This window comes from Carcharodon carcharias, chromosome 8 (genome assembly GCF_017639515.1).
Source record: "Carcharodon carcharias isolate sCarCar2 chromosome 8, sCarCar2.pri, whole genome shotgun sequence".
In the NCBI taxonomy this organism is placed as follows: Eukaryota; Metazoa; Chordata; class Chondrichthyes; order Lamniformes; family Lamnidae; genus Carcharodon; species Carcharodon carcharias.
Window position 1 is genome coordinate 28,934,040 of NC_054474.1, and position 24,260 is coordinate 28,958,299.

Below are 24,260 nucleotides of genomic sequence, written 5' to 3' on the forward strand. Positions count from 1 at the left end.
TATTTTGAAGTCTCATCCTTGTCTATAATCCTTCCATAGCCTGCTTTCACCCAACTTCTACATCCTCCTCCAGCTTTATATCTCCATTTGCACCATCTACTTTTCCAAGCCAGGCCTACTCTGCATTCCCTCTGCTACATCAATGACAGCAGAACCTTCAGTCATCCCTTGTCATATTTTCAAAATCTCTTCCTAATATTTAGTCTTGCTGCATATCTGACCACCTCCAAAAGCTTCCTTAAAAAGTTACCTTTATGATTGTGTCATTGATAGCATCTTTCCTTTCTTATTCAAATGCGAACCCACCCCTCCTCCCCGCCCTTGAAGCTTTGGGACATCATGATGTTAAGGGCACTATATAAATGCAAATTATCATTGCTCCCAGTGTGGAGCCTCAAACAAATACTTACTCTTAAGCAAATACCTCCCAAGTTATTTTCATTTTAGGATCAAGACGGCAGCAAGAGTCATCATCTTTACTGGATGCAAACACGGAACCCCAGTGACACAAGGAAAGTCTCTAAAACCACATCAGCCCAAAAAAAACACACTCTAATTCTAACAGTTCGGAGAGAAACTGCTTTTAATGAGTTTAATTATCCTGTAGAAAGAATTATATGAAAAGAATCGATCATAGGGATCAGAAAATCCATGACATGGAATGACACAGGCTAGACAACTCACGAGCAAGGGAAGTTGACGTTGATTAATGGTCAGTCATCATAGGAACATAAGGAATAGGAGCAGGAGTAGGCCAGTCACCCCCTCAGGCCTGCTCCACCATTCAACTAGCTAATCTTCTAGCTCATCGGCATTTTCCCACACCATCCCCATATCCAATGATATCTTTAATAATATCAATATTATTTTTAATTTATCAATAGACATGTTTATTTCTTATTGCAATATAGCCCCCTAATATCACACCTTCCAAACCCACGACCACTACCATCTAGAAGGACAAGGACAGCAGATAAATGGGAATACCACCACCTAGGAGTTCCCCTCCAAGTCACTCACCATCCTGTCTTGGAAATATTTTGTCGTTCCCTCACTGTCACTGGGTCAAAATCCTGGAACTCCCTTCCTAACAGCACTGTGGGTGTACATATACCACATGGACTACAGTGGTTCAAGAAGGCAGCTCACCACCACCTTCTCAAGGGCAACTAGGTATGGACAATAAATGCTGGCCCAGCCAGCAAAGCTCACTTCCCGTGAATGAATAAAAAAAAACTAAAATTAAAATAAAATGTTTCACGAAAAATAGCAATTGCATTTTCAGATTCCACGTGTGCAAATATTTCTATTATGTATTTTTCAAAATAATTTTAAGTTTTCTAAACTGTGTGGATTTTCTGCTCAGAAAAGCTCACCGGTGAGGGGGATGGCGTGCATGGGGGGTTGAGTGGGTTGACCATATCTTTTCAATAAGCCTTGGCAAGTAGAAGTGCCTAAGTGTTGTTACCTGTGGGAACTCTCAACTTGATTGCAATAACTGCATATTTCACTAACCCAAGTCACTCTGCATTATTGTTACATTTTAAATGTGCAAGAGAATGACTCTGTACCATGAAACTACTAGATTTAACCTGAGAATATAAATGGTAACTACAAAACTGTAAATGTTAGGAGCCTTATTTCAGTGCAGACATATAGCACAAATTGCAATTTAGCTGTTCACTTGCATATACACAGAGAGTAAATTGGCTAGCTGAATGTGGGTTGTACAAGGGGTTTAAGCATACAATAGCCCAACATTTTGAATGTGATCACATTGATTGATTGATGCTAACATAACAGTGATGGTTACAGCAAATTATATTTACAATGCAGTAAAAACTGTGTAAAACAATCCTGATCCTTCATGCAATTCCTCCTCAAGGGAATAAGATCAATAGTTAATACCTGTTAGTATGCGTTAAAGATGAGCCAACTCCAGAGTCTCTCTCATAATGGAGCGCTGATGGGTCAAATTCACTGACAGACTTTTCAGCAATATCCAGGTTATTAGCTGGTGCCCCCTCATTAACACACTCAAGGTGTTTCTCTATCTCCAGATGAATATCCTTTGGAGAGGATGGATAAGGGGATGTTGAGTCATTTGCAGAATCTGATTCTCCTTCATCAGAAAACTTTTCTGACCACTTGTTCACTAGTCTTTGGAGGCCATTCACATGCTCCATGACATCATCTAGTTCTGCAAACACGTCATCATCAGCTGCATCTGTTACCTCTCCATTGTTCAAGTGAACAAGGACCCTTGGGACATTATCATAAATGCTCATTCGATTGTCTAGCAAATTATGAGAGTTGTGTCCACAGTCTATCTCCTTTGAACTGCTCACCCGACTGTCTCTGCCAAATCTACTCCGACGATAACCATGGAAACTGCCAGTTCTCCAGTTTACTGAAGTGTTGTCTATTGGTGATAAAATGCCATGCTGAAGTGCTTTAGGAAACGTTCCTGGTTTGTGACCTTGTGGAATCTGAAAAAGAAGATGGTCATGCTGACCTTTCTCATTCATATAGTTCTGTTGGCCAATACACCTGCAAGGTGGCGGAGCAGCCGAATTAAAATTCTCCGTATACATTCCACCTTGCTTTCTACTCAAGGTTTGGTTCCGTGTTCGAAGGACAGGGCTAGGTGTGCTTACTGTACTACTGTTCTCTGATTGACTACTGCTGCTGCAAGTTTGGGAGGAGTATAATGGGTTTTGTCTAAGAATGGGCTCATCAAGTTCTGCAACATCAACACAATTGAGATTTCTCAGTTTTTCTTCATCAAATCCTTCTTGGAGCACAGGTGCACTGATAAATGGTCTAATTTTTGCTTGATTGCCTTTTTTCTGGCTTGAGCTTCTTAATCGAAGCCTTTCCATTTTCTTTAACAAACCCTTTCCCTTTGTCTTTGAGCATTTTTCAGTGACTTTTTCATCAATACTAAAACTTGAGAGCTCATTTGGGGATGGTGGGCCACTGAAGGAAGAATCTGCAGATGGCAATTTAATTGAGGAACATCTTGAGGAACTTCGACTGGTCTCAAAATCTGTAATGTGGGCTTCAGAGTTTTTTGGTAAGCTGATGCTATCACTGCCTCCACTGCTGCTACTGCTGTGAATTGATGAGACTTCCTGCTTCTCTCCCAGCTCTGGAAATACATCATCATTGTCGATGCTTTTCAAACATGGGCTACCAGGTAATGAGAGATTTTCTGGATGGAAAAGTTCCAACGCCTCCATACGAGACCATCGCTTGCTGTCCCTTTGGAAAGTCCATTTGTTGCTGATGGCACAAGGCTCTTCATCTTCAGAATCATCACTCTGAATGTGGAAAAACAGAAGACAAAAGCAAGCATTGATTCCATGTCAAGGCTAATAAACAAATGTGAACTCTTGAATTCCTTCTCATGTAACATGACATCATAATTAGGGCTGGCAGTGAACGGCAGCTTATCTTTTAAAAAAAAAGCTTTCAATAGGATTGTGTACATTTTTAAAAATGTTATTTTTTCATGGGATGTGGACATTGTTGGTAAGTCCAGCATTTTTTTGCCCGTCCCTAATTGCCCCTTGAACTGAGTGGCTTGCTCAACCATGTCAGAGGGCAGTTAAGAGTCAACCATATTACAGTAGGTCTGGAGTCACATGTAGACCAGCCCAGGTACGGATGGCAGATTTCCTTCCCTAAAGGACATTAGTGAACTAGATTTTTTTTTACAACAATTGATGACAGCTTCATGATCATCATTACTCAATCTAGCTTTTAATTCCAGATTTTGTTAATTGAATTCCACCAACTGCCATGGTGGGATTTGAATCCATGTCCCCAGTGATATTACCATTATGCTACTGTCTCCCCAAGTTACAGAAATTACATGAAATCAACAATAACTTGGATGCTTTCAATTAAGGAACAACGGACACCTTGGGATAGAGGGGCGAAACAGAAAAGGCTAGAACAAAATTTCAAAGGCATTGTTGAACAGGATAGTTTGAAAGAATATTCCTTCTTAAAAAAGGAAGCAGAAAGGGAGGTGGCAAGATAGACAGAACTGGTGAAAGTGTTCCAGACGTGTAGAGATGAATGGTGGATGTTCAACTGCTGATGGTGAAACAGAGGGTGTGAGCGATAAGAAATTCTGTGTTAGAGGAGTGGACAGTGCAAACTGGGATCATGAAACTAGTATGAGGCAAGATGAGGTCATGGGGAGATTTGAAACAAGAATTCTAGCTTCAATACGTTGAGGTATGCTGTGCCAGAAAAGGACCGAAGTGACAAAGATGTTGGATTTTGTGCAGCTGAGGGTTTGATTTTTGACATCTTGGATGAGTTGTAACATTTAAAGGGTTGAAGTGGGGAAGCCAACTAAGAGACCCTGGATGATGAAGGCATGTATTTTGGAAGTGGAAGGGGAAGTGGATAGCATTATAAAATAGAAGTAAATCCCTTTTACTAATGGAGCGTGGGCAGGATTTTCCCTTCGTCAGGCGGCTGTGGCGGGTGGGCCACGGAGCAGCCGCGATATTGACTGCCGACTATGATCAGGTCCTGACATTGATTCCATGCTGGCTGGCCAATTACCAGCTAGCCAGCCAGCCAACGTGAAACGCGCGCTGCAGCACTTAGCGCTGCCAGGGTGGGGCAGGAGGAGGGCGAGCATGGAAGTTCGCACAAGCATATGAGTGCGCGCAATGAAAGCTCCCAGAGGGACAGAACTACATCAGGGAATTGAGAATGTAAAAAAATCAGAAAATAAAAACTTAGCAATGTTAAAAACATGTCCCCACGTGACTCTGTCACATGAGCAGGGACGTTATGTTATAAATAAAATTTAAAATTTTTCATTTAATTTTTAATTGCTGTTGGAAACTTCATCCCACCCGTAGATGAGGTTTCCTAAAAAATCCAAAGACCACTTGGCCAGTGAAAAGTTTCATTCAATTATAACTTTAATGGCCTTAATAGGCCAGTTAGTTGTCGGTGGGTGTGCTGCCGATTCCCATGCTTGCATGCCAAAATATCACGTGAGTATGAGATGACGTCGGCACGCTTGCCAGACGTTATTGAGCATCATTTTACACTCGAGCGGGTTGGGCATGTGCCGTCACAATGCAAATTGCGCCCTCATCGGGCAGGTGAGGTAGGTGGGCTCAAAAGCGGCCACAAAGCCGACCGCCGCCCACGATTGGGCCCCGACATGGATTTCACGCCGGCTGGCCATTTAACGGCCAGACAGCATGAAATGTGCGCTGCGGTGCTCAGCGCTGCCGAGGTGGGGGCGGAGGAGAGTGAGTGCGCATGTGTGCGCATGTGCAGCGGTGTGTGTACTAAAAGCTCCCTGAGGCACAGAGCTGCCTCAGGGAGCTGAAGATTTTTAACAATAAAAACAAACATATTAAAAATAATGAAAATGTGTCCCCTCATGTGACTCTGTCACACGAGCAGGGACATGTTAAATATGTGTTAAAAGTTTTACATTTTCTTTTAATCATTGGTCGAAACCACGTCCTGCCCATGGATGAGGTTTTGCCAAAAATGCAAAGGCCACCTGGCCTTTGCGCCCGCCCGCCAATTGAATGGTTGGACGGGCAGTGAAAAATTAGAGTCAATTGGGTTCTTAAGGGGTTAATAGGCCGTTTAATTAATGGCGGGTGTGGCTTCGACTCGCGCGCATACCCGCTGACCGGAATATCACGCGTGTGCACGATGACATCAGGATGCTCGTCCGACATCATCACGTGTCATTTTACACTCGATCGGGTTGGGCGTGCGCCCGCCTGACAAGCGAAGAAGTCTGGCTCATGTGTGCAAATGGAAATCAAGCTCAAGGTCTGCAGAACGCAACATCCTGACAGGCTGAGATGGCAGCATGATGATGGGAGTTGAAGCCAGAAACTATTACAGTAAGTGATTTTTGGCGTGGAGTAATACATTTAATAATCCGGTTGCAATATTAATTACATAGGTAACTCACCCTTTAATATAACAACCAAACAAGCAGCTAAGGCATTTTCTTGACCATGTCATTTAATAATGAACTTAGCTTTTAAATAGTTGTTTGGTATTGCTTTTACTTACAATGTAACTTTTGAAGGGATGAATGATTTGAAGCTCTCAAAGAATCAACACAAAGTCCTGCCTTAGTGCAAATCTGGGATGATTCTGCCCAAGTGCTGTAGCGTGCGGGTAAAATGACGTTTTACCCACCGGCAGGTTTCCACGCCGTATTGTCCCAAACCCGCCACATTACTTATGCATTCCCGGGGACACGTCATTTCGATGGCGGGCAGGCTGTCATTCACCCACCGCCCCATCACCTCGCTGCTTCATCACTCCAGGCATTACGTTTAAAGTACAGCCGTGCTCAGTGCTTCCAGCCCAGGACTGCAGCAAAGAAGGCATGGCCACGAAAGGCAAGATGACTGCAGCCCTCGAGTGCCTTTTGGACGCGATGGAGGCCTGCTGTGATGTCCTCTAACCCCACTCTGGTTGCAGGAGGAGCAGGTACATTACCACTCCAGCTAGGTAGGCAATGGCAGCAGTGATCAGTGCCAATGCTGCACAGAAGGGGCTGAATGATTTCATCCATGCAGCCAGGGTATGGCAACCATCTCATCACTCTAAACTCACACACTCAAGCCCATCACACATTCACTGGCATCTTGCTCAGTGCCAGCTCAAGGGGCATCACCACCCATTCTCACACACATACTTTCACATGTCCATCTGGTCTCATTTTCTCTAGAGACTGGCCTCCTCAGCCCTCACCATTTTGAGGCCACTTGCACAAATCAACATGTGCCCCTCCCACCCACACCCTGGGTTACCTGCCTTCCCAGTACAGCCTTTGCCCTGCAGCCTCTTCTCCCCCTTCCCCAAGCAACACCTTGCCATGCAGCCGTTGAAAAGCCACCTACATATGGCTGATCTGGTAGGCAAAGACCTACCTGCGAGCCCCCCTAAAAGTGATGTGGGGCTGGTGACTGTGAATGCTGCCCAAAGCAAGGTAGACAAACAAATTTTGAAGGCCCGTTTTCTGCCAACGTGGGTGGATGATCCAGCGGCAGGTGGAATGAATCCAGTGGGTTGGCCTTATAATGATATGCAGCAGTATTACAATAAAGTTCCCGATGTCCGATGGTGGGAAACGCGGCCCGCCATTGGTGGGCTAAGCCGATCATTACAGACTGATTTCACGCCGTCATGAAACTGATCGCACCATATTGTTCACTCACGCTACCGAACAAGCCCGACGCCAGTGGATGCAGAAAATCCCGACCCCTTATCTAAGAAAGGACTTACCATAGGAAAATCACTGAAGACACATTTTGGGTTCAATAAAGGCAGTTGGATTGGCAGTTAAGGTGCATTTTGTTTGCAAATAAATCTTCTTTATTGGCTGGTCAATACATAATTTATTTATATATTGAAAAGGAACTGCTTTTATTTTCAACCTATATCTATACAGTCCACTTATTATAAAAGTCACAGCTCTGTATATATCTGGGAAGTTTGTCGGGGGGTTTTCTCTTTCGTTTGAGAGAGTAAGAAAAATCTAAATACCTAGTGTTAAAATTGAACAGAAGAACAACGTTTTGTGCTCCAAGGAATGTTCTCTTCTATTTAGGATTCTGCAGCAAGGATCAGTAATTCGTATAGTACAATTATTAACATGAATAAAAAACTTGTGGAGGAAGGATAGTCTTCTGACATACCTATTATTGTCCGATGACAAGTGAAATTGTGCATGTTTTGAATGTTCAGTCTTGGTTTGAACCTTCACAGTGAGACAGAATTCCCATTGGTCAACACCAGATTTGTACATTCTCTCTCAGGGGAAATATATTCCCATCCTTTTTCAATCCCCACTGGCAAGGATAGCCCAGTAACATTGGCCAGATCAATGATCTATCTCTTATGAACTGTGTGAGTACTGTGTTGTTTCACACTAGGATTTTCCTTCCTCTGAAAGGTCTGATTTAGATTGGGAACTCACCAGATGGAACAATATAATGCTAACCCAGTGCCATACCATTCCATCACGGAATGTATGGATAAACCTACGTGACGTATTCCTGAACCTTATGTAGTCTCACTTTCTCATAAAGACCATGCACATTTAAGAAATTAAAATTCTGTGTTCAGTATTTTAAATTCCAATCATACGCTGAAAAAGTAAAATGCTTGAAGACAAATTACCTTTCTCCTCTCTCTACCAATTTCCAATTTCATCATTGCACATTTGTTCAGTGTTTTCAATCGTCTGAAAGAAATAAAATATCTAAATTAATATACAGCCTATGAAAATATTAAGATAAGAAAAGCCAACTCTCCTCTGGTCCCCACAAACCACACCCCTCCTCCCCCTCGTGTCTTTTAGGACACACATATATCTCAGCTAAGTCTATTTAATTAATCTACATACAGGTGCTTTGCACTTTGACCTACCAAGGTTACTGTGGAATAAGTTATGGATTACATGATTGTTGGATCCTGGTCACCAGTTTGTTGGGACTTATCGATCTGGGTTGCACGCTTGTTGTGGGATGGCCGAGTTGGTACAATAGACAGAGCTGATCAGCAGATAGTTCTTAGTTGGAACTCATTCTGTTTATTTACAAAAGGTACTCAGCAGCTACACTTGTGTGCTTTCAACTCAAACCCTGTCTCTACACTACAAACTCTAACTATAGACTACTGGCTACAGAGGTAGCCCACGCTACTCTGCTATTAGGTACTAAGATCATGTGATCTTCCATTATAACATTCTTTGTAAAAGGTATATTACACATCAGATTACCACAATGATGAATATGTAACAGGAAAGCTATTCATCCCATTTTAACTTAGAAAACCTACTCGGCCTAATACATCTAATTTTAGGGGCAGACATCTAGACTTCCGATGCAAGAAACTTAGCTTCAGCAAAACATTGGGAGAAAAATGCAGCCCCATGTTTGCAAATGCATACTTTTAAACACAGACACAGAAGCGCGCCAGTCTAATTTGTCTAATTACAGTCCGCACATGATATTAAAATCTGCGATTGAGGTTTCTCATCACAAATGGTCAATTTTAAAATTTGACAATTGAGTAGTCTAGATGTTTAACAGACAAACTAAATAAACCAGCTCAGCAAACACAAGTATGAATTACCGCCATTGAATTGTATGTGACGATGGACATGACAGTGTGCAATTGATGTGCAAGAACTGTTATATTAAACTGAATATAAACAGATAATTGGTGGGTGCAATAAAGGCAGGATTGAAAACAAAATGTAAAATTTGCATTTTAAAGCACACTTATGTATCTCTTTGCTCAACAGTCCTCTTCTAGACCCTTGTGCAGTACAATACTATTTATAGTATCAAGCTTAGAATCAATCTCTAATCTATGTTAACCACTAAGTCCTGTAATTTCCTGCAATTAAACAGAATTTAGCTATTACATCCCAATTCCTGCCAGATCTCTCTGCTGTAAATTCTGGGTGGTGCTCAGGACCCTGGATTCCAGACTCTACATAATAATTACTTTTACATTGCTCCACAGAAAAAAGCTACCTGACAACAGACTAGCCCCATGCATCAGTAGCTAGAACAACTAGCACAAGTCTTTTGCAATATAACAGTAGCTAATGCCAAGACCTTACTCTCAAGTATTTCATTGCGTGATCTAAGGAGTTGGCCACTTGTACTTAGTTCATATTGGTGATGCCTTCTATGATGTGAATGTTTTGCTGTGACTCCAAGTATCGACACAGACACATCCACATAGCTTCAAATTAACAATGAAGAATCTAAATAAACCAGAGGAAACATTCAGATTTTTTGTAGACTACATAGAAGTAATGAGCTGTACTCTTAAACTACTGTTACACTTTGCTGTTTTGCAAGGGCTACGTTTTATTGATGGTCAAGCAATTATTGGCAAATGTTTAAAGCATCCAACGTTATACCTTGATTCAAGGTCTTTACACGAGTTGGGCAACATATGTTGGATAGGGTTCTTAAAAAACCTTACCTAAGTATGTCTATTCAATAAAGTGACCTTAAAAACAGAAGCCAAGTAGAAATTAGACCAGGGCCCATTTAGATATATTAGTCCAATGAGTACATGGATTATGCAAAGGTGATTTGATTATGCAGTCAGGCAGTCCTCCTGGGAAATAGTTGGCCTGAATTTTGCAGCCAGCAATGGAACAGTAGCGTCATCACTAACCTCGAAGTTAGCTGCCTACAGAGGCCTAACAGTTTCTGTGGTGTCTTGTTTCCTTTTCCAATGACGGTTTAAATATGGTGCCAAGCCAAGGGGAATGTCAGTTTCAGTGGAGTTACGATGGTGAATACTGACAGCTTTGCTGTTATTAGCACTGCAAAATCTGGGCCAATGCAACCAATGAGATTGTGGTATGCATTCTACATTTATCATTAGATACATTTGTATAGAGGCATAGAAACGTAACATTAGTTTATGACTTCTATGAAATAGAAAATTTGTAGAATCCAATTTTAGGTACAACATGAATTACATGCTAGGTAAACTGCATTATTCTATTCCTGCAATGCCTTTCAATCTCAGTTTCAAAAGAATATCTCTTGCCAGCCAGTGTGATATTTTGGATTCTTATACCAGCCATCTTTATGGCAATTTTGTGCAATGGTTTGTAGGTTTATTCAACTGATTTAGCCTCTAGGGAACTAGATTGCAAATTCTGGCACCCATTTAATTCAGGATTGAGAGAGAGAATCGCACAGTCATTCTGAGTTGGATTCAATCCCAGAAGTGCCATGCTAGTGTTTGAACCATTCTTTAAATTTAAGATGTTGTTTATATAACTAGCTTGTGGAATTTACAGCATCACAGTGGCATTCAACTCAAAAATAACAATGAGAATTTTTAAAAAAAATTTCATTCCACTAATTGAACAGTATTTAAGGAGTAATTGCTTGGGCATCTGTGGGAAAAGTTTGAGTAATAGGGCAAGTATCACATGGATGCCAACGGCCTCAGGGGAAAGCACCACAACCATGTTTAATTTTTGCTGTGTGATTAAACTTTCAGGGATCATTGGGTATTGATCAGGAATAGAAACCCTGGTTTATTTTCCCCCTTGCATACCTGGGCAATTATAGTAACCTAACTGTTTTTCTAGTTTGAAGATCGTTAATTAAGGACAAACTGGGGAACGAACCTAGCTCTTCCTGGTGTATAATGTCAGCTACTCTGAGCTGTGCTACACAAAGATTTAACATAGATCAAAACCAAAGATGAACAATTTGACTTGCAACATCATCATGTGAATTGCACTATTGCATATTTTGTATATAAACAAAGAAAGCTATGGAACAGATAGCTCTTTCAAAGAACCAGCACAGGCATGATGGATGAAATGGCCTCATTCTGTGCTGCAAGATTCTAGAACTTTATAACCAAGGCAGATGGAAGACAACAACTTTAGTAATTTTGTGCTCATATTGTCAGAATGGGGAGATTTTCTCTAAACCAGTATTTTTTTTATTCTTTCGTAGGATGTGGGCATCATTGGCAATAGCAACATTTATTGCCCTTTCCTAATTGCCCTTGAACTGAATGGCTAAGCCATTTCAGAGGCCAGTTAAGAATCAACACATTGCTGTAGGTTGAGTCACACGTAGGCCAGACCAGGTAAGGATGTCAGATTTCCTAAATGTAACAAATTTTAATTGCACATCTTTAAATACTGATACTATAAGTTGTACTTGGCCATTCTACATCTATAACATTGAATATGCACCCTCCCAACTTCTAGATCTACATCTCAACATCCACTACAATAATCAATACTTTCTCTGCTCTGAAGAAGAGTCACATGGACTCAAAATGTTAACTCTGTTTCTCTCGCCACAGATGCTGCCAAACCTGCTGAGTTTTTCCCCAACATTTCTTGTTTTTATGTCAATACCTCCTATCTGGGTAGTCAAGGTTCACTTTCTGCATTGTGTAGGGAGAGACGAAATTAACCATTAAAATAGCCATCTTTTATTAGGCTCATTGCCATGGTCCATAGAAACTAGGTGTGAGTATAACTACTCAGTCTACATTCTAAAATGATGGGTCTAAAGCAAGATCTTACCTGCACAAAGACTCTGTGGCATCCCTGTCTAAAAATTCATGATCATTTTTCACTACTTCAATATCAATAGGAAACTGGGAGGCTGTGAAGAATGAAATGGAAGGGAGTAATTAAATTGTGCGGAATTCTAATATATCATGAAGAACTGTTAGTTTAAATCACATAAGAGGCTTTGAAGCAACAGTTTGATGCTTGGGAGTTTTAGTACATAGTTGTATGAGTCAGATGCCATGATGGATAATGATTGAAATAAGAAAATGCACAACCAGATTTATCCTTTCATTTATTATCCATATGTACATCTTTGAACCATAGGACAGGAGCAGGGAAAAAAACAACAGTGCTTAAAATTGCTTAATTTAAACTTGTTTTTCCCCACAATTTACTTTAGCAGTTTGGGATTACTATTACAGCAATAGAGCTACCCCATCACACTTCAGTAGATTTCAGCTTCGGTTGTGCGAGCTGAAAACTGAGGAAAGAAATGGTCACAACCCCAACATGGAGATCCCAGAACCTACTGGCAATATATATCTAAAAGGACAGGCAACTTGCCTTCAAATAGCTGTGAGTACTGTGGAAATCCAGCAGCTCTCAGCCAGTCACAAGCATCCTTTGCTTCAATTTCTGTGGAGGAAAAGAAAGGAAGGCAATCAACATTTGATCCACATAGTCCAGCAATAAATTATGGCAGTGCAAGCTGGAAAATAAAGTTCCAGTCCCTGGTGATGTAAACTCAGCAAGTTGTTTACCCACCAGGACAGAAGGGCACACATTTCTGAGCAGGACACATGTCTTGGCAAAGGTGAAACAACGCGATTTATTTCAGAATTCAAGACACATTGTTAAAATAGAACACAAGCAGAATCAAAAGGGTTGGCAAGAATTGTGCAGCTTTAGCATTCCTGCACATTGATCTCCAAAGTCATTTTATCTTAATGGAAGTTGTGTGAATGCAGTGGGTTGCAGCATCAACCTGGCTGATTGAGTTACCTTTCTAAATCCTGCTCCACCAGACCTGTTTCTAATTGAAATCTGAAGGCTATTTTAAAACTTGTGTTTCCAGTTCTGCCTCATTCTTCGACATCAAGCAGTTGTTTGTCCCTGTTTACTTCCATATTATAACGAGACAACGGTTTCTGCGGTGGCCTATGCTACTCAATTTTACTTTTTCTTTATTATTTATTCACAGGATTAGGGCATCGCTGCCAAGGCCTGTCTGTAATGCCCTTGAACACGTGGCAGTGAGCTATCTTCTTGAACCACTGCAGCCCCTGCGGTGTAGATACAGCCACAGTGCTATTGGGGATGGAGTTCTAGGATTTTGATCCAGGGACAGGGGAGGAATGGCAATATTGTTCCAAGTTAGTGTATATGGCATAGGGAAACTTGCAGGTGGTGGTGTTCCTATTATGTGCCTGCTGCCCTTGTTCTTCTTGGTCGATGCAGTTGTGGGGTTGCAGGTTTGGAAAGTGTTGTTGCAGGAACATTGAAGAGTTACTGCAGTGCATCTTATAGATGATACACAATGGCAGCAGTGTATTTCAGTGGTGGGGGGAGTCAATCAAGCAGGCAGTTTGGCCTGAATGATGTCAAACTTATGAGTATTGTTAGAGTTGCACATGTTCAGGCAAGTGGAGAGTATTTCATCACACTCTTGACTTGTGTCTTGTAAATGATAGACAGGCTCTGGAGTTACTTGCCACAGAATTCCCAGCCTCTGGTCTGCTCCATTAGCCACAGTATTTATGTGGCTGGGCCAGTTAAATTTCTGGTCAATGTGGGGAATTCAGCGATTGTAATACCATTGAAGATTCAGAGGAGATGATTAAATGCCAGTGTTGTAGCTGTACTGGAACAGCTAGGCAAGGGGCGAGTTCATTCCGCAGCATTTCTTGCTAATATGTTGAGTGAATTTAATTGGCTGAAGTCTTGCATCTGAGAGGCTGGGAACCTCGGTCGGGGGGTCAAGATAGATCATTCACTCAGCAATTCTGGATGAAGATGGATGCAAATGTATCAGCCTTGTCTATGTTACTCATAGGCTGGGCTTCACCATCATTGAGGATGGGGAGGTTCGTGCAACCTCATCCTCAGTTAGTTGTTTACTTGTCCACCACTTCATGACTGAATGTGGCAGGCCTGTACAGCTTTGATCTCATCAGTAGCTTGTGGGCTGCTTAGCTCTGTTTGTAGCACAAAATGAGGCCAATCAGCAGAATTTGAAGACACAAGCAGCACTTGTTTAGCAATAACTTGCTTGCTGATGCCCAGTTTGGGTTCCACCAGGACCAATCAGCTCCTGACCTCATTACAGCCTTGGTTCAAATATGGACAAAAGAGCTGAACTCCCAAGGTGAGGTGAGAATGACTGCCATCGACATCAAGGCAGAATTTGACTGAGCGTGGCATCAAGGAGCCCTAGCAAAACTGGAGTCAATGGGAATCAGGGTAAAGCTCTCCACTGGTTGGAGTCATACCTAGCACATGGTTGTTGGCGATCAGTCATCTCAGCTCCAGGACATCAAGCACGCGTCCCTTAGGGTAGTGTCCTTGGCCCAACCGTGTTCAGCTGCTTCATGAATGACCTTCCTTTCATCTTAAGGTCAGGGGATGTATGCACAATGTTCAGCACCATTCATGACTCCTCAGATACTGAAGCAGTCCATGTCCAAATACAGCAAGACCTGGACAATATCCAGGCTTGGGCTGACAAATGGCAAGTAACATTCACGCCACACAAATGCCAGGCAATGACCATCACCAAAAAGAGTGAATCTAACCATCGCCCCTAGACGTTCAATGGCATTATCACTACTGAATCCCCCACTATCAACATCCTGGGGATTACCATTGACCAGAAACTGAACTGGACAAGCCATATAAATATTGTGGCTACAAGATAAGGTCAGAGACTAGGAAACCTGTGACAAGTAACCACCACCTGATTCCCCAAAGTCTGTCCACCATCAATAAGGCACAAGCCAGGGGTGTGATTGAATATTCCCCACTTGCCTGGATGAATACAGCTCCCACAATATTCAAGAAGCTTGACACCATCTAGGACAAAGCAGCCCACTTGATTGGCACCACATGCACAAACATTCACTCCCTCCATCACCAACACACAGTAGCAGCAGTGTGTACCATCTACAAGATGCACTGCAGGAATTCACCAAGGCTCCTTAGACAGCACCTTCGAAACCACTTGATTGGCACCACACGCACAAACATTCACTCCCTCCATCACCAACACACAGTAGCAGCAGTGTGTACCATCTACAAGATGCACTGCAGGAATTCACCAAGGCTCCTTAGACAGCACCTTCGAAACCACAACCACTACCATCTAGAAGGACAAGGGCTGCAGCTAGATGGGAACACTACCACCTGGAAGCTCCCCTCCAAGCCATCCTGACTTGGAAATATAGTGCCGTTCCTTCACTGTCATTGGGTCAAAATGCTGGAATTCCCTTCCTAACAGCAGTGTGTGTGTACTTACACCACATGGACTGCAGCAGTTCAAGAAGGCAACTCACCACCACCTTCTCAAGGGCAATTAGGGATGGGCAATAAATGCTGGCCCAGACAGCGAAGCCCACATCCCATGAATGAATAATAAAAAAAAATCCCAGCTTATTATTTAAACTGGCATTTCAAAACATTGCACATTGTTTTCCACTCACACAATTTTACATAAAAAATATAAGGCCTGTATTAAAGCCAAATTTGTGTTGCTTTGCTTTCTTGTAATTAATATTTCATTGATTATATCACAGATTCAGTCACAGATATGTTTCCAATCAGTGTCTTTCTGGTTTTTAAAATGTACCATTTTTTCAGAATGGCCCCCAAAAAATGAACTAATTCTCCTCAAGTATTATAGTGTGATGTTGAATAAGTCACAGTCTTTCCTGTGCTCAAATGAGCAAAACAAAACTTGTGGATAGTACATGAGTTAAAATGGTGAATGTATTTTGTGAAATTTATGGAAATATGTCAGATGTTTTCTCATTATATCACCTCCCCAATTGAATGCGGGTATCCAGTAGTTGGTGGCACCACAGATTGCCTGTATTTCAGGACCTCAAAGAATCCCTTGCCAGCCATCTGCCATCATAATTATAAGGTCATGTGGACATTGAACTAGAAGCAACAGATGGTATCCAATTAATCAATTCTCTGTGTTTAACCACAATAATTATTTGATGAATGATCAACATTAAATAAAAGGGTTTTCCTGCAATTGAACAAGAATGTGATTTAAAAGGACAGTACAGTAAGTCACAAAATAATATTGCAATCTGGAAAAGAATCTTGCCCTCTTTGACAGTGCCAACACAAGAAACTTTTTGTTTCAAAGCAAAAAAGAAACTGAGCATTTATTTCAGTTGCTCGACTAAATATAAATTCACCGGTTTAAAAAAAGAGATGCTACTGGAAATTGAATAGGGATTTCAAAGGGTGATCTTATGACACTGAATTGTACAGAGCAGAGAGGTTTTCAGTACAGAGTACTGCCCATGCTGAATTAGCTAAATACACTTCTGACAGTGGTGGGGATACTTTGATTATCCTTGATGTTCACAAGGCAGGCAAGGGCAGGGGGAAATGGTCAATGATCCCATTATGATCACTCTTCAGTAATCCTGCTTCAAGCGTGCACGAGTGGATACCAAATGAGAATAGATTAGAACTCTACCATCATGGCAGTGAAGTAATCCATTATCACCTTACCATGCATCAGGGTTCTCACACACGAAGAATGCAATGTTGTTTTAGTCCAAAGAAATTAGATTAGAGTTTATAGACAGTTGTTGTATGGAACCACAAGTTTCACAATTGCTGCTCGCCCCAAAAATCTTTTTTTCTTAAAAAAGAAAAATAGCCCTCATCTTCTGTCTGGTTAGGAGCTGATATCTAACTCCTCTCTCCAACCAATTAATGAGAAACATTTGTAACAGATGACTAGGCCTTCAAGAACCTGGAAACTTTCAATGGATGAAAATCAGGTGGGTTCTCCAACAAATGGGTGCTCTACTCTATCTGGTTACAACCCAAGCGACAAAGTGGATATTATCCACTGAATCACTTCCTGACCCCCTCTGTACAATATGTGTTCAATGGGCTGGTCACACAACTGCCTTATTGGGAGAAACTCTCCATGGCTTGTGTTTTGCAGGCATTGGCTGACAATTCATTGGCCTGAAAATAACACTGAAAGAGGTCCTTTGTCGCACATTGAGTAAGCAACATTACATCATTGGTGCTGTTGAACTGAACACATATGCTATGACTTCAAATACTGCACATTACTGCATTGCTAAATATTCCCAGTTCATTAGATTTGTAATATAACTGCTTAATTCACTAAAATAATCAACCTGAAAATAATTTCAAATCTGAAGTTGAAGGGTCTGAACACTGAGCAATTAGGAGCTCATTTTAGCAAATGAAAAGGAGCAGGAAATCCAGCCCTTAGAGCTTCAGTTCAATTTAGCCTAATGGATGTTTTTGGCTTGATGTTTGTTGGACAGTCTGTCTCCTCCCAAAAGTAATCAGGAAACCTGGCAGCCTTTGACAACTTGGCAGTGCTAACGTTGGCCCCATCTATAATACATGCAGATCCAAATCATTCTTATCTAGTATCTACTGGAGTCTTGGATTGCTTGATTGAGCATAACCGTCTCCAGAACACAGTAGCTTACCACACGCAGATGCACGTACACACCAGCTGCCAGTGTTCCCAAGCACAATGACCTCCCTATATTGGCTATGGATTTTTTACATTCTTGCAGCAGATTCTTTTGCCATGCATTCTATACAGTACAGTATAAGTAGTGTGCTCTGGAATACAGCAGGACACACCACCCCCCACTCATTATACTTTTGCTTCGCCTCAGGCTGAATTTGAATTAGTCACACACTCATGCCACTGATGTAATGTTCTGCTATCTACTCAATCTATATTGTGAAGTTCCTTAATGCCCTCCAACCAATGCCAGAACCCCATTTGATATACCTCACTCTCATTTAGTTCACACTAGTATCGAAGGCTACTTGACTTGAACATCTACTTTCCTCTTCCATTTCATCTCCAATAACCTAGCACCTAAAGAAATCCTTCAAATTAAAGCCCTGTTTTTAACTCTGGACAAGAAAATCAAAACTGTACAGTTTGAAGGCTGTTTTGGAAAATGAAATAACCAAAACTAGCGCCAAAGAAAGCCTCAATGATACAGTCTGATATGTGGCAAAGAGTACAGTAGTAGAACTTGCTCAATTTAGATTTGATCAGGAATTTCTCATGGTTTTCCACTCCACACCGGCCAGTATCCAGTAACTAGAATGGTTTACTAACAATGTTGCTGACAAGGTGAACCAGAATGAACCAATTACAAGACTTTAGATCCCTCAGTTTTATTCAGTGGTTGAAGTTTTACACCATCCTGTGTAGATTTTAGAAGGCAGGTACAAGGCAAACATGCAGGAGATCCTGACGATCCCAAAATACAAAAATAGGACAGTATCTGGAGTGAGAAGGAGCTTAAACAAGCTCACACTACAGCTATTTAACAAAACAGGTACAATGGGGGAGCTTTTACCACTCCCGAGAAAGCTTCAGGTGTTTCACTTGTGTGTCGCAAATCAACCATTCTCAATGTGTGCTCCCAGTTCAGGTGATTGATTAGAAAATTCCAATCAGTCTGTGGGCTCCTTGCAACATAGGGAGAACAGCAGATGCCTGGAGGCTGTCTTCTAAAGCAGGAGGCTGCACTCCAGGGTGAATGTAGTTCCTGCCCCCACCACCTCATGGCCATATATATGGCGTCTGGGCACCTTGTGGAGGGGATCCCACCATTTTTTATTTCAAAGCTTTTAAAAGTACTGAAGGGGCATTTTAAGATTGAAGCGCACTCTCTCTGCCCTACCTGTATCGACAAGCTGCAGTTCTTCAGTTCTGGAGGGCCTCCTGCTTAGAGACACTGCCCACTATCTTTAATTGGATGGTGAGTCACCCTTTAGCCACCAATTGGCCAATTCAAGGAAGTTACTGTAAGGTTGCTGCTCCCGACAATGCAGAGTTGGGATCCGCATTTGATGCTAACGTCAGGGTCCTAACCCAAAATGGAAAATCTTGCCTGTGAACTCTGACAGCTTTGAAACCAAACCTGTGAAATTACCATGTTCTGTTCTTGTTATTAGTCTCATCTTAGCTATAGTCAATCCTACTCAAAAGATATGCCCAAAAAAGTCAAGGAAACTTCCAAATGATTTGAATTTGATTGGTATGATTGCCATCAAAAGTATTCAAAAATTCCCAGAGGAGCCTATTTTCTAATGACAAACTGTAATAACCAGAGTAAAACAGGCAGCAACACCAATAAGAGCAATAGCGCAGGGGCAGAATTCACTGGGAGGAGTTGGAGAGGGATATGCCTTTTGCTGGGTTCCATACAATTTCAGGTCCTCTAAGGTTGATATCAATTTAGTCAATTATAGGATATTCTCATTATAATGAAATCCTAAACTTCACTGGTATCAGATGAGTTTGCGTTGTGCTAAAAGTATTTGGGTGCAAAGCTAGACAGATTATTATTCATGTAAATCCAGGAAACTCATGAGAGATGGTCTTTTGCATGGAAAGCAAGGGCAGGATTTTCACCTCTGTGGGCGGGCACGCACCCGACCTGCTTGAGCGTGAAATGGTGTGCGTGTGTGTGTGTGTGTGTGTGTGTCCGGAATTACATGTATGCCACACCAGGTAAAAATGACAGATTTCCTTCCCTAACGCGCATTAGTGAACCACTAATGGTTTCTACAACAATTAACGATGGTTTCATAGTCACCATTACTGAGATGAGCTTTTAATTCCAGATTTATTCATCGCATTTAAATTCCACCAGCTGCCATGATGGGATTTGAACCTATGTCCCCAGAGCATTAGTCAGGGCCTCTGGATTACTAATCTAGTGACCATGATGCCACCACCTCCCCCTGAGTCATGTGGATGAGTGACAGAGCGTTTTGGCATGAATATCTTGTACAAGGAACAAACATTCAAGTCATTTTTTTCATAATGCTGTTTCAATGCCTAAGGGGTCAGAATTGGAGGAGTGTAGAGCTGGAGGAGATATCAGAGCTAGGGAAGGGTGCCCTTGGAGGAGTTTGAAAAGATGATTAGAATTTTAAATTTGAAGCATTGCTGGATCAGAAGCCAATGGAGATCATGAACCACATCCTATTCACCATCATCTTTGTTCCAAGTTAGGGTAGGGGCAGCTTTGGGTGAGCTCAACTTTACAAAAGGTGCAAGGTAGGAGGCAGAGCCAAATAACAGCCAGAAAGTTAGCATGCAAGAGTCTGTGAACATTTATGCTCTCCAAGAATGAAATACTGTGGAATGAATCATCTTGTAAGGGGATTAAGTAAGCTTCCCCGCCCCAATTGATAAAGCACTACACAAGCCAGATACAACACAATGTTTCCCTACACTCTTTCAACCACATGTATGAGGTCCAAGTTTGGAAGTACATAATTTTCATTGCCCAAACCGTTTACCCATATGGCAGTATAAAATAATAGTGCTATTTACAGCATGGTCAATGACAGCATTGGTACGTATCAATATGTCCACCGAGAACCAATGCAGCTCAGTTTAATTCAGAGAAATTCAGAGCTGAAGGAACAATGCTTTAAATGCACAGCTCCTAAATTATATTCATTTTAATCAAAACTCATGGAAACAATCTGAAGTCATTCCTCGGATTTCATTTCATCAATGCTTGAGCTCCATTCTTTACATTATCAAAAATTTCCTTGTAAACAAGACTAGAGTCCAATAAGTTATTTTTGGAGTTGCGATACTTGCGCTGGATGGTATTTCTAATTGTTAAGAATATTGTCAGATTATAAGTTCTACTAGCCCCAAGTCTGCTTGGCACTGTTGCACAATTTAACTCCTGGTTTGCCCAAACTCTACCCTAATGATTTTCTTCTAACACTGTGATATTGACCCCCAATTGATTTCTTTAATACATATGCATAATACACAGACTAAAACAGCACAGAGTAAGATAAGACTTTGCCTTACTAAATAAAGATATGTTTATCCCCCAACAGCTTAGAAAAATATTTTGCTCCCAGGCAACATTTCTTAGGTGGGAGCCAGTCCAGGCAACTTGCTTCCAGGCTTTGACCAATTCCAGTCATTAATTGTTGGAGAAAACACAAAAGGACTAACTTATTCTTTCTTTGTGGTGCTGCTAACAGATTCAGAACCTCCCTCCATTAGATCAGAAACTCACTGTAATGGTAGAGCCACCACGCATAGTCTAACAAAGTACCATGTCAGACATTTTAGCACTAAAGTGTTGAAGTCTTATAATGCATATGATGCTGGCTTCCGAACCCTACTGTCTGATCAACCTGGGAAAGATACATTTCCTTGATATGTGGACGTTAGCACTGTAGTCTCATTTTGTCACTTACAGCCCAAAGCTTGCCAATAATCATGTGGGCAAATGGACCATTGAAGAGGTACAGTCATAAGTTCAAGGAATCTTCAGACTTCATGCCTGGTCTATACTAAGTGAGCTGTTCTCAGTCAAGAGGCTACATCTTACCTTGGCACCTGGACCAGACAAAGTAAAAGAAGAATTAGCAAAGGCTTCTGATTTTGCTACCCAGTGAGTCCTACTGGAATTGTATGTGTACAGATACCCTGCAAGGACAGAGTGGAGTGTATCTGTAATGATAAAAGGCTGGCAATGTCTGAAATGATACCTCAGCAGGAGAATTGGCAGGGAAAAAGTAGGAGAAAATGTTGGAAAATTAAAATGTAATCTTCTTGCAAGAGAGAGAGAGAGAAAGATTGACCCCTCCCTCTTGGCTAATAATGGGTGTGATCCCCTCTCCAGAATATTTGCTGCATAACTCACATTTTTAATCACCATGAATTTCCCATTGGAATAACTGACAATCCTACAATTTTCACTGCAATAGCATGTCTCCGCTTAGAAATTAAGCTTTCAACAAGAATCAGAGGCAGCAACACTGTGTTACATCATTCTTATTAGACATTTTTAAATAAAATAAAGCATATATGGTTGATGACTCAAACACTTCTTTAAACATCAACTCTTTCAACGCTCCACATCTCAGCTTCACTATAGTACAATGAGAAATTTAATACTTTTCATTGTTTGCCTGGAACAGCAGTTTCTCCCCAGTAGAAATGGGTAACCATTCAATAGTGGTATATACTCTGAAGCAAAGAAATATTTACCAGCTTAGTAAATATAATGTACAAGGTTCAGTCCTAGTGAAAACAGATGTCCAGCCCTTCAAATTGATCTTTGGTCTTCAGCCCATGCATCACGGAAAGGGAGTTGATTCCATTGCTGTTCCACTCCCCTCATCCAGCTAAACCATTAGCAGACTGATACCAAAGTAACTACCTCTCTGACTTGGAAGATCATTAAATTATTAAAAAGATGTGTTCTAGTTGCAGTTACCAATACATGGTATGAAATATAAAAAAAATAAAGATCTCAAAGTTGTCACATTTATTTTTGTCTCTTATTAAAGCCTCTAATTCACAAGCTCATGAATATTTTAATGCCATAGATATTTTAAAGAAGGCATATCTGTTATTTTAATAAATTAGCCCTTTGTTCATTCCACCAGCAAGTCAGTGAATCTCAAACCAGCTACGTTTCAAAAGCAGGAATCTCATAGCATTATAATAGCTGTAAATTAGTTTGACAACAATAGAAAGTAAAAGTTATTCAGTAGATACTCACGTTTTATAATCATCTTACTGAGAAGGCTCACACCAAATGTGAATGGCTTGCAGGGGTACCAAGACTCTTGCTCAATAGGTTATATAGAAATCGTTTCTTAAGTTAACCTGTCACATAAGTTAAAAGTCAATTTCCTAGTAGCTTAGGAAGCTGCTGAAGATTAAGATTCAATCTTAAATTGCTCAAGTGATTTTACTTCCTTCCAAAAAAGTAAAAAAAGTTTTGTTTCCTCCACACCATCACCCAACTCCTTACAAAGACATTACTTTGCAGCATGCTCCTGTGAACTCCCTGCACAGCTGGTGTATGTATGACTTTAAGCTCCAGTATTGGCATGAACACTTAGTGGACTCTTCCATTCGTGACTCAGGGGTAATGAGCTGTCAAATTTAAGCAAGTACTCTCTGACTTCTTTCACTGCTTTAAACAGCTAGTAAGCCACATCCAGTTGCTAGTGGAAATATAGGAAACCCTTCCACTTGATTTGGGAAGACTGTGCATACAATTAGAAGAAACATGAAAGAGTGTTTTTGTTCTGGTCTGATCCTATTCTACTGTGGAACACTCCACAAGTACGCAGAAATGAATTACTGCCTATAGAATGGAAGAAAATGGTCATCCACCCAGCTGACCAGCACCTGCACCAAAGAGACTTTACCTCCAGGGCTCTAGGGCTAATAGAGGCATAGATTAATGGTTGCACCTAATTGAATAATCTCTTTCAGTAAAAAAATACTTATGTCATAGTAACGTGAATCCAAGTTGTTTTTTTAAAAATACTTGAAAGAAAAATAGCTTTACCAATATTTTAAATCAGCTGTCACCTTCCAGAAATTGTTCTTACCCTACAAGATCCAGAAATGACTACAAATCACCAGAGTTCAGAAAAATATTATTTAAATTTATTTAAAAAATGATTCAAAAAAAAGGAAACTCAAGATGCACAAAATTCCAGGAGTGCGATTTAATAAGTTGGACAAAAAAGATTATAATATTTAATGCACATTTAAAATTATAGCTGGTGCCAATGTATTAATGTAATTAAGAACTAACATCTGCAGCTTGGTAGCTATGAACACTCCTTGTGACAGATACGGGCGGAGTTGGGAACACAGGGTAAAGCTTGTTGTACTTGGTCTTGGATTGTTTAACAAATTAACAAAGGATGAGGCTACAAATGCTTTATGCAAAGGTTGTTGAATTCCCATTAGAAAATGGTGTAAATGAATCTATGTTGGATTTTAAAAGGAAAGTAGATAAATGCTTGAAAAAGAAAATATTAAAAGGGCAAGGGAAAGGGCATGGGAATGGGACTAAACAGCAGAAACGGCATAGGC

The 24,260-nt window shown here is 41.0% G+C and overlaps 1 protein-coding gene across 6 annotated transcripts in view; it reads right to left on the bottom strand.

Moving 5' to 3' along the window:
* The window catches only part of si:dkeyp-23e4.3 (rho GTPase-activating protein 7), a 171,221-nt gene that overhangs the window by 24,731 nt on the left and 122,230 nt on the right, over positions 1-24,260 (bottom strand). For 4 of the 6 annotated variants that reach the window (XM_041192888.1, XM_041192889.1, XM_041192887.1 and 1 more), the window contains exons 2-5: positions 12,674-12,745; positions 12,119-12,200; positions 8,203-8,266; positions 1,909-3,323 (exon numbers count right to left, since the gene is read on the bottom strand). In XM_041192888.1, coding sequence (XP_041048822.1) covers positions 1,909-3,323; positions 8,203-8,266; positions 12,119-12,200; positions 12,674-12,745 — 1,633 coding nt within the window. Of the gene's footprint in view, positions 1-1,908; positions 3,324-8,202; positions 8,267-9,655; positions 9,803-12,118; positions 12,201-12,673; positions 12,746-22,923; positions 23,210-24,260 lie in introns of those variants that run through there. The other 2 variants (XM_041192891.1, XM_041192893.1) reach the window with 2 other exon arrangements.